This window comes from Diprion similis, chromosome 1, assembly GCF_021155765.1.
Source record: "Diprion similis isolate iyDipSimi1 chromosome 1, iyDipSimi1.1, whole genome shotgun sequence".
NCBI lineage: Eukaryota > Metazoa > Arthropoda > Insecta > Hymenoptera > Diprionidae > Diprion > Diprion similis.
In genome coordinates this window covers 17,628,635-17,640,086 of record NC_060105.1, presented here as the reverse complement: position 1 = coordinate 17,640,086, position 11,452 = coordinate 17,628,635, and the positions used below count along the sequence as shown (strand labels likewise).

Here is an 11,452-nt window from a genome sequence, read left to right as displayed (position 1 = left end):
CCTTATAGGTATAATTTACGTATTTGGCTGATGCAACACTACTACGTGTAAGTAACTGTATCATCATTTGCTTAAACATTCGCACAACAATACAATCGTCAATCTAAATCATTATTCGATTCCTCGACATTATATTTTTCAAATATTTTGCCGCATCGTGCATTTTTATTGCAAACAGTAATAACTTACAGTCTGATTAATTATCACAGCCATTGAATCAAGTTTACAGGATCGTTGAGTGATAGACAAAATAGCGGAATACATTTTCAGAGATTAAAATTGAAAATGTCGTAATAACAATTGCAGGGAAATTCCTTCTTAAACAAGCATTAACTAATTTTTACTGTTTCTGTTGTATTCGTTATTACGAAAATACGTCTATGCGTTATTTACAGAAGAAAATGTTTCTTAATGTGGAATAGTTGACACTTGAAGTGAAATTTTGACCGTGCCTATAATCTGATGTTGGTCACCAATTTCATTCAATTTTAGATTATCAAGTAACAATTAATTATCTACAAAGGAATAGACTTTTTATTAACATAATATATTACTGTGAAGTGAACTTTTGAAAACAATCCGAAAGTAGGTGGGTGTAAAAATGCTCACCCAGCACTTTTGCTCAACTCAAAATTAGTACAATAGCTCATTGGTCTAACAAATAAAGATAAAGTATCAAAATGTTTTAAAATATAACTGAGTTATCAAAAATCGTCTGAATTATAAAAAATCGTCACTTGAACAGACGCCATTCCTCAAGTCTTACTTAGAATTAAACTATTGCATATAGCTGCTCAATTGTATATCGATCATCTCAGTTGCTTGTTTTGTCTTGATCCTCGTTTACTAAATCTCCATCACGTGTGCACTTGTGCACTAGCTTCTGATGCCAGCTGCTCTGCGATTACAGACACACTCGATTGACGTCTTTCGGTACTTGTTATTGCATCTGAAACGGTAATAAAAACAATTTTTCTTATGTATATGCTGAAGACACAAACATGCGAATACAAACTAAAGGTATTTCGCAAATAGAATTTATGGATGTTGGCGAGTCAAAAATCCATAAATTTTACTAATTTCATTACGAGATAGTCAAACATTTAGTATTCATCGAATTACCATATTCGTAATAATATTAATACTTTAAATAAGAGCTTAGATATTGATACTTCATTTGAAATCGCTTCAAGATGGTGAAAAATCTAGTAGATTCATTCTATTTCACTCCAAAATGACTTATTCATTCTAAAGATTATTTTTTACAATTATACTAAGAACTTTTTGATCATAAAGAAAACATGTGGTGGGAAACATCAATATATAAGTTTGTGTTCATTACTGCAGTATGTTTCACTCTTGAATTGCTGGAGAAATCATCGTAGCTTACGAATATATTAATTTGATGAGTCCTAAATGTTTGATTAATTCGCAGAAACACTAATAAAAGGTATTGATTTTCTGGCTCATCAATCTACTTATGAACAGATCAGGATTAGATTACTGCGAGTGATTTGTTTTGACTCAAATCGATGCTGTAGTCCCTGAAATTTCAAATTTGTCGATTCGAATTGACAACAAAAATTCACCAATAGTAAGGATAAATTGAAAAGACATTATCTAGTATGTTTTTAACTACCAGAGCACTCTAAATCACATTGCGTATTCTTGTGTTGGTCGTTAATCTGATGCATATTGAGTTGGTGAAGTGACGGTCCAAACATCCAATACCCGAAACCTCCTCCAAGGATTAAAGCAATACTGAGATAACCATTGTAAGTCATCACAGCCAGCATAAGCAGATACCCCAGAGTCGTGTGAGCAGACCAATGAAATACCTCTAAAAACCATCTCGGCCAGCTTCCACTGTAAAGGAATAGATAAGTGTGCCGCATATCTTCATTTTCTTGTCGTTGTGCATACTTTATACTTATTTGTTACGTGTGTATTGTACAGAGATCTATTGGAAATTTTTGGCCATATTCTTAGCCGCGTGGCTCCTAAAGATTTCGGATTTCAGGACATTCGTAATAGAATCGAATAAAACTTAGATCTTGTTGTAATTATACAAATATAAGCAGAACAAGAATTTTTTGAAGTTACTTGATGCATTTAGTTAGAAAAATCAATCACTCAAAGATTGTGAGTTTTCAAAGAAATTAATTGCCTAAATTAGGTGATATTTGGTCCAAGAATAAAAGTTTTGATTTGCAATTTGCCACGAAAATCTTGAAATTTTATAACCACCTTTGGTCGCACCCTTGAATATAAAATGATCACTAATCTACGACTTTTCTTTGGATTTTACAAAACTTGGTTCAAAATTTGTGGTATAACATCTTGTTGTTGGTTTTTTGATTGGAATAAACGATTAAATAGTCCAAAAATACTGAAACTTCACGTAGAGTTGGAGCTTTTTTGTAATATTTATCACAGACACGTTCCTAAAAATAATTTCTTGGAATTATCTTTTTACTGGGGTATTTAGGATCTCAAGATAAAACTAAAGAATTTTTCTAAAAAAATTGAAAACAGCAATAACAATATTCTCAAGCGATACAATCATCTTATTGTTCCTGATCCTTACAGTTAGAAGTTTACCAATTTGCGGAGGCAGTGCGTGCGAAGGATGCGGAAGAAAGTCTTGACAACAAAGAGGAGTTTTCATTGGAATGAGACTGATCTTCTGACATCGAAGCGAGGGTGTTGAGTCTCAGTTTAACTTGCAGTATTTTCATGCCTTCGAAGAGAATAGCGAGACTTGTCAATCCTATGCAAGTGGCGACCAGGCTCCAAGTTGTGCTTATGACGTAACTCGGGAAAAGAAACGACCCCAAGTCCGCCCCGAACCAAAAAGACATATGCATCTGAAAGCCTGGCAGAAAGAGAGCAGCTATAATTAAATAATTAATGCGCATTGCGATGGAAATGCGGTACGATAATGTTTGTAATAACAACTTTTGGCAAAATATAAGCCGTATGTCTGGGTTATACTAACCGTTGTATTTTTTTCCTCCCTTGTTTTTCAGATCCCGCTGTCGAATTGTTCAACATTCGAACTGTGCGTTCAAACTGATAAGCACTTGTGTTTACACTTGCATGTGCTGGCATGATGTTAATCATGGTCTAAGGAAAGAAGGTGTGCTCTTATGCATTGAAAATATGGCCGCACATGACGTCATTTACATTTAACTACAATTGTCGTACCGTCACGTGCGGACTATCACGTGACTTTGCTACTGCGCTCCTCCGTTTAGAGCACACCTTGTTTCCTAAAAACAATGACGCTAATCACCCATATTATCAATGTACGTTGAACACCTAGCCTTACCCAAAGGCAGACAGGCTTTGCTCTCTTTGCATGTGTAGACTTTGACGTGGAGTTCCGTTTGACACTTAACATTGCATGCTGCCTCACTGATCTGGTGATAATAAGTCATCGTTCATGCGACATGTAATGTAATGCCGAAGTCACAGCTGAACAAGCTTGAAGATATTTTTGTTCAACAATTCATGTGCTACAATTGTCGTGGAAAAGGCATTTTTGCATTAGAAATTCTGATTTTTTCTACGACAATTGGAGTACATGCATAGAATGACTTGAGTCAAAGCTGGAAATACTCTAATGATAATGGTCATGATTGTAGGTTTTCGGATTGAACAGAGCAATGAATTGGAATTTCGTTTAACTATTCGACAATTCAAATGCGTAGAATAGTGCATTCCACGCCAATTCGACATGTGTCTGACTCTTGACCTCTCGACCAGCGAGGTGACACGTGCGTGACACTCTTGTCGTATGAAGATGGCGTTGCTGTAGAAAAAGAGATACATTTAAAAGAAAGCGCCAAAAATTGGTAGAGCATTGAAGACGCTGTTTTTAAAAAACTTATTCGTTGACTGAGGATATGTACCTCAGTCAACGACTTATTGAATAACATTTTTAAGTGTCCTGTTACGGAATAGAGAAAAAGTATTGACGAGCGGTTATTAATACGTCTCCATGCCCACCCGAGATATTGTTTTGGGTACTTTTGAATACGTCGCTGCTTAAATTTATATAGGTCGAAAAACTTTGTAAATTTTTTACGACACAAGTTTAAGCCATTCATGTGTTTGAAGATTAATTATGGGTATACATATTCCTGCCGGGAAAAATTCCTTGAAAACTTCTATGACAATCCTCGAACTTTTTGAAGAATTGAGTGATTTAATTCTGCCGCAAGTGATATAAAGATTAATAAGAATGTTAGAAACGAGGTTTTACCGTATTATGCATCGCCAGCCAGTCAGATATTTTGATTACAATATGAATGTAAAGATTAGAAATTGTTTTGTAAAACAAATATTACAGCACTTGCAAAACTTTAATATTCAATATTTTTCAATTTTGGTTCAATTGTAATCATTCATGTATAATGATGTAAATTGAAGAATATTTTTCATTTTATGTCTCTAACTTACCATTTCTTTTGCAACAACCTTATAACAGGGACGAGAAAATTTTGGAAAGAAACTGTAATACAGTGGAAATCATTCAAATGTAATATTTAAATTTTGTATTGAGTCAATCCTTTCATATATATAGAAATTTCCCCATTATGTTATCGGTATTTTATAAATAAAAAGGAAATAAGCATAAAAAGAAAATCAAGTGATAGGAATCAACGATTCAGACTACCTTAAAAAACAAATAATTTATTTATAAGGGGTACAGTCTATCCAAGAGTTGGGGGATTAGAATCTAAAAATAAAACTGTGTAGTGTTGAATGTAAGAAAATAGTGTTAGATGTCTGAATATCATAGTATATTGTGTACCGAGGGTGTGAAGCGAGCTTTTTTAAACCGAGTGTAGAGATTGCAGTACGAGCCGAAGACATATTGCACCCACACGAGGTTAAAAATCCCGCTTAGCTCTTGGTGCAAACCATATTTTTCGTAACGCATATGCACATTTTTTTTCATCACGATTCGAAATACAGTGTAAATACATAAACATATTTTATCGCAATTATTGTTAATTCTCTTGAAAATATTGAAAAATACTTTAGCATAAACGGGCAAAAAGAACTACAAACGCTCGCAAAAATATTTTTCAATATGTTCAAGAAAGTGATGAATAGTTGAGATAAATTACTTATAACGTGTTTGAAATCGTAAACAAAAAGCAACGTTACAAAAAATATGATGTTCACCAAGGGCTAAACGAACTTTATAACCTCGTGTGGGTTCAGTACTCGGTTTAAAAAAGCCCGCTTTACGCCCCTAGTACGCAAGATACTATTTTATACTTATTCTACACAACGATTTATTATGTATACTATTATATCACTCGTATTATTCCATCTCTCTACCATTGGCATTGCACGTTCCTATTTAATTTCCTTATAATGTTTTTTACATTTAATGTTTCTTATTATCCTACTGTTATTACAGTGCGATTCGTTAATTGTGATATTTACACGTTCAACACTCAATAATTGAAACATTTGCTTATCCTAGAAGTTTAATTTGTTATTTCGGTACCTCGTCAGCCGCATTAAAAAACGCAAATTAATGTTTTTTCTGTTGTCTTCGCGCGGCTCGACTGTTAGTGGTTGGGGTTGAGGTACTCGAAGTTTGACCAATGATTATACGTCCACTGGCAATTTCCTCTTTGTCAGCCGAGTTTTCTATCTGCTTTTGAGCTTCAAAGAAGAACATCACATCTCTAAGCTGCTCCCGTAGATCAGTCATTTCTAATTCCTGAGCTCCTTTGTATTGGTTGAACTCCAACTGTAACTGCTTGTGCTTGGTTTGCCACGAGGAAAGATTTGTCTGAAGTGCTTTGCTCAGCTGCCTTTCTTCGGACAGCTCAGAAAGTGCCTGAGTTAACTTCGTGCTCGAATGGTGCAGACGTTTTTCCAACGATTGTTTTTCTTTGGTAACGAGATTCAGTTGTTCCTGGAATCAAGTGACATCAAGTAATACAATGTAATTTAGCAAAAGTATTACAATGTTAATCCACACAAATAACGAGAAAATTTCTCTGTCTCTCACCTTGAACTCAACATTCTCTTCAGATATTTGACCCAACTTTTCGCGCAATTCTGAATTCTCATTGACTGTGCGTTGTTCCAGTCGGCCGAGTTTTTCCTCAAAGAACTGTCGCTGGCTTTCCAATTGGGACGTGAGTAAATATGTGAATTCTAGTTGAACAGAGTCAACTTTCTCGTCAACGGCGGCTCCTTCGCTTTTGGCTCCCTCACGACTGCCTTCAACCATTTTACCATCCTTATCTTGCAGCAATCTATGCACAAAATTATCTCCTACATAGTCCCAGACGCGATTGTTTCCCAGTTGCATTGCGTAGCAATGGTGCGTGTCTCGGTAATGTTCGAAAGCATGTCCTTCATGATATCGGGAACATCCGATGTGGCCGCATATCAGGCAAATCCAGAGAGCATCGCTGCACGCACCTGCAAAATGTACAGACTAATAACCTTTGACGACGTGATAATACAAAGATTTGAAAGATGTGTACTGGGAAATAATATAGTTACGTTAAACGAAACACGTCTCTATAACACAGGAAAAAGTTTAAAAACACTGAATTTTAACTGTAAGCATCTTCTCATATTACCAATATCAGAAAAATGACGTTATTCTACCGTTTTTTCATAGACACATCTATACTGCTTGACCGATTCTGATGAATTACTTCATTTTATGGAGTATAATATGCACCGATGCTACACAAACACTAGTCAAAATTATGGTACGGAATCTAGTTAATGCCGAGAGATTAATGGGGGGGGGGGGGGGCCGAATTTATCTGCTCCAAGGTTTTGGCGCGTTAATCGCAATATTTTTAGCACTAGAATAAGAGTGATATTAATTTTTGCTCAGTTATAGACCGTTAAGAGGGGAACATATACTTAGACAGCAAGAAAAATAGGTGAATTTTGGGAATCTTTATTTCAAAAACTATTACCGTATTGTTCCGAATATAAGCCGACGTTTTTTGCCTGTTGCAGCTGAGAAAAAACCCTGAAATACTGTCGCAGTACTCAGAACAATACGGTAATTCGATTCATGCGTACAAACTTTCTCACGAAACACTGTTATTTGTGACCGGAGTTAAAAGTGTTCTTTGTAGACAGTTTGCAGTTTTCAAAATATTTTCAAAACGGCTTGACCGACTTGCTGCAAATTCTCACGAAATGTTTTTGGTTAGTTATCCTCATTCGCATCAGGAGATTTTTTTTTAACTCAGCTAGTAAGTAGTTGTCTTTTGATTGAATCAGAAAGGTTGAAAATTTCGGACAAAAAACTTGTATCAACTTGAAAAAAATACTACTATGTAAATAAGAAAATCTGTCCACAAACGTTTTGAGAAAATTTAAAGCTAATCGGTCTAGCCGTTCTAAAGATATTCTGGGAACCGAATAACATGTCCGCCAGGGACAAGTTTTACGCCAGCCACAACAGTGCTTCGAGAGAATTTACACATTTGCCTTTAAATAGTTGGCGCAAGATGAACCTTTGACTTTCCATTAATCTAGTATGCATGCTATTATTACTAGACCCATTCTGTGCCATTTGTCATAACTCTCAAGTCCTGCTCAGTTGTTGTGGCAATTTTATGATTTTTTCTCTGTGTAACAGGGTGTATAATAAATAATATTTTGTGAGCTGATCATAATAAGCTAGATGAACTACTTTTAAACTTTTGTTTCGACACATCTCTGATCCGAGTTTACTTTTCACACATCCTTAACAGTTAATTTTTATGTGAAATTATTCGAAACCATTTCTTACGCACCACATTCCATACAGTGACTGTCGGCTAAAGGTTCCGGTGTCTGAGCGTAGCGACAGACCGGACACGAGGTATCACCCCATTTGACCAAGCAGCTGGAGTGAAAAGCATGGTTGCATAAAATGGTCAAAATTCCATCGACGCTTTCATCCATTCTTTCCAGGCAGACGGGACAAGACGGCAGCTCCGTGTGACCTGCAAGCGGCAAACCACCATCTCCCACTTCAACCCGGGAGACAAACACCATGTGACAAACGATGTCAGGTTCTAAAGAATTATATGGAGCTCCGTTGAATGTCTCGTAAAACTCACTTGCTGCCACCTGAAACAATAAATGATGTTTTGGCACAATATAATAAGTTCATAAAACCTTCGAATTAAAGAAAAAGTTACAACACATACGTCTTGAAAAATGGAAAATTTGTTCAAGATTAAATTATTACAGAAAATACTCGTTTTAATTAGAATCAATTTAGAAAAAAATTCCAAGCATTTCATTTCAAACATCTTTGTAAGATTCATGTTTATCTGATATCTGCTGTAAGTGAAGAAACCATACGTTTTCTGCAATTTTTTTTACTTATCAGGGATTACTTTATAAATAAATCCTCCAGTGTTGATCTAGTCCCTGAGTCCCTAATACTTGCACGTTACCATTGATATAGCACCTTTTAAAATATTAATATGTCCTTGAGTTTTGTCAATTGCTTACCCCAATATTTTTTTACCTGGAACTAGTGGTCTAACGAAGGTGAAAAATTTGTTATTACATAGAGAAAACAAAGTTCTATCAAATGAGAATACTAACAGCTGATCGGAACGTCAGCAAAGCCATGTACTGATTGGGACTACCATCTCTGATAATCCTAAAGTGTTGAATATCCTGATGACAGGCAGCAGTAAAAGTAAGCAGATCATGGCACGTCATTGTTGCTGGTACAGACAAAATACACATCGTGTGACTCCGCTCTGCTGCCTGATGCATTTCAGTCAACTCGCTGAAACAGTTAAAATTATAATATCAGCGATATGTTTCAACTGCCAAATTTCAAAAGCTTGATACAGAAAAGGGCTAAAGTCACGGTTCGAACAATGGACAGATATTTTGTTTCACAATGAGATTATTTTTACAGATATCCCAAAACTTTGAACAAAATCCCTTGACCCGGCCATATATCAACTGTTGACCATGCTTATAAGTTACCAGAAATGATCATTAAAATGAAATAATTGATTAAATACCTTGAATAGTTATTTCACGTTGAAATTGTAGAATCTGTTTATATAAGCAGTTTAACTAATTTAGAGCTGCAAACTGGATATTGAAATATTACATCCAAGTATTAAGAAGTGTGATGAGAGGCATGAACTACGAATATAAGGATTCATATGAGCGAAGCTATATGTGAGTAGATTCTGATTAAAAGTTGATTTTGATATTTTAAGATTTGTAGTTTGAATCATGACTACGAGTAATAAATAACGTTTTACCGGAACCTCGATAACGGGCATAAATAGAAAGAACAAAGACTACGAACTATTTGACCTATCATCTTATTTTGTAATTCTATTGATTTGCATGGGATTAGGGAAAAGTTTTAAAATTCTAGGGGTTACAATCTGAGTTCTTACTCCTCTTTGAACAGGTGTAGAATTCCTTTCGTGACTTCGACAAAAGGATTTCCGGAAATGAAATTTATTTGATCAGGGGACGTTCGTGCCATTGCTCCGTCACCTTCGCCAGGCCCAGAGACAGGGGTGGCAGAATTGTGAGCTTCTTCGGAATTGGCTCTGGATGATGAGTTGGATGTTCCTTGCCCACGAGACGAAAAAAGTGGACTTGGACCTTCGACAATGCTTGCATAGCTCTCAACCTTCACATCCTTGGGCTCTCGACAGCCTCGCATTTTTCTAGCAGCCATCGCACCTTGATACAAAGGTGTTAAGGATTTTTATATGTTGGCAAAATTGATATTTATCGATCGAGAAGTAGGTCGCGAAAATAATCCGGACTAAAGAATTCTTTGGAGATCGGAGATCGTGAATTGCAGAAGTTAATGTAGATTGTATAATTGTGCAATAAGTGAGACGAATGGAAGTGTTGTGAAATGAAGATTGAATGTCTTGTTGAACCTAACCTAACATTAAGGAGAAGTATTATTGCAAACTCACCAGAACTTTTTTGTGATTCTTGATCTTCAGTTTCTATGCGAATCACGCAAAGAGACACCAATATTACAGAAGAAGACATTACACATAATCGAAGGCTTAGCAAACGATGAAAGAAACGTACGGTTCACATCTTTCTCATCTCTGGTCTGACAGATGACGATGACGGTGGCGAATGACGAGATAGAGAATTTAACTGTTGAACGTTAAACTGTCATGGTCTTCCGCGGTTATATGCTTATTGAATGTTATTTTGCGTTTAGGTGCGAACAGTGCACATAACATCTAAATTCTGTGGTTTGTCAGAAGCACTGAAATATAATTACATTTCAGTGGTCAAAACTGACACAATTGGCTTTCATTACACAAGCTGCCAAAAGCAAGGTACGGCCGTGTGACGGGTGCAGTCCAGTGCTGCCAGACTGAAATTCTTCGTCGCATTAAATAGCGCCACAAAACGTACTAGAATCGAAAATTTCGTAGAAGAAATTTAATTATGATTACGTAAATAGAATACTATTGATTATCGATAATATTCATACTCCATACTTGTTAATAATATCCTTTATGTTCTCTAGAAGATAAATCAATTAAATATATGTATGTACGACTCACGATACACTAAACGCATGGCAACTGTTTTACCTGTAGGCTATATGTATAAAACAATCGAATTTTCAATCAAATGGTTTTTGTTATTAGAGATGAGAATTAAAATTGTTCAATAGTGGTCATGTGTATTATCGAGTTAGGGTAAGATTTCATCGGCAGTAGAAAGCAGCAGCAGTTTAGTAACTTACTAGATGTTAAGATCGGTCTAGTAATTTGCGCAGTAGAATGTGCAGCTTTGCTTATGAATTTGCTGCTCTGCTGTTTTCAAGCAGCAAACAGCACAGTGGGAGCTAATTTCGGAACGCACCCCCTATGATGTTGAAATAAATGTTGAAAAGTTTTGAATTAGCAAGAACGACATATAGGAAACTAAAAATTCAAGACCAAACATCGGATGACCAAATATCGAATATTTTACATCTTTACAACACGTTTCTGATTAATTGCTACTAAATTATTACATTCCTATATTTAGCGCTCATAAACAATGCTGTAGATAAATACATTTATTTTGATCGCAGTCTTGCGTTATGTACTACCTACTTGATATGAAAAATCATTAATGTTTATGGTACAACTCAAAAACGGCTATTTAAAGCAAATAACACTGAAAACTCTAAGGTTGAATACAAAGATATTTGTTTCAGGAAAATTTAAACAAAACAAACAAAATATGAACTGGAATCACTGCCTAACTAGATGTATGGGTCAACATATAAAACAAGGAGTTAGTTACCTGATAACCCATAAGAAGTGAAAACAACATTATTAATGGAGATGAAGTCAGTACTTCCAAATGCAAATAAAACAACAATGTAAGCTAAAAAGTCTGTTGGAAAAAAAATCGGAAATAACAGATTACAAGTAAA

General features: G+C 35.5%; 2 protein-coding genes across 2 annotated transcripts; both read right to left on the bottom strand.

Annotated features, from left to right (window-relative positions):
• Nucleotides 1-519: 519 nt before the first annotated feature.
• LOC124409762 (probable low affinity copper uptake protein 2) lies at nucleotides 520-3,440 on the bottom strand. The gene is given in 6 exon segments (XM_046887596.1): nucleotides 520-949; nucleotides 1,640-1,866; nucleotides 2,602-2,875; nucleotides 2,999-3,040; nucleotides 3,043-3,059; nucleotides 3,313-3,440. Coding segments are annotated over 6 exon segments (780 nt in total). The 3' UTR covers nucleotides 520-857.
• Nucleotides 3,441-5,463: 2,023 nt separating this feature from the next.
• Nucleotides 5,464-10,390, bottom strand: LOC124416033 (BRCA1-associated protein). Its single transcript, XM_046896869.1, has 6 exons — nucleotides 9,975-10,390; nucleotides 9,435-9,729; nucleotides 8,611-8,800; nucleotides 7,806-8,124; nucleotides 6,041-6,459; nucleotides 5,464-5,944 (listed from the first exon to the last, which is right to left on the bottom strand). Exons 1-6 carry the CDS (start codon nucleotides 10,051-10,053, stop codon nucleotides 5,555-5,557), a joined length of 1,692 nt encoding a protein of 563 aa, XP_046752825.1. The 5' UTR covers nucleotides 10,054-10,390; the 3' UTR covers nucleotides 5,464-5,554.
• Nucleotides 10,391-11,452: the final 1,062 nt, after the last annotated feature.

Bases quoted from the DNA above. Each gene is read 5' to 3' on its own strand.
- LOC124416033 (XM_046896869.1), bottom strand. From the start codon at position 10,053: ATGTCTTCTTCTGTAATATTGGTGTCTCTTTGCGTGATTCGCATAGAA. The intron at 8,125-8,610 runs GTTAGTATTCTC...TTATTGTTTCAG, and splicing joins TGCTGACGTTCCGATCAGCT to GTGGCAGCAAGTGAGTTTTA. The intron at 6,460-7,805 runs GTGCGTAAGAAA...TACATTTTGCAG, and splicing joins CAGTCACTGTATGGAATGTG to GTGCGTGCAGCGATGCTCTC.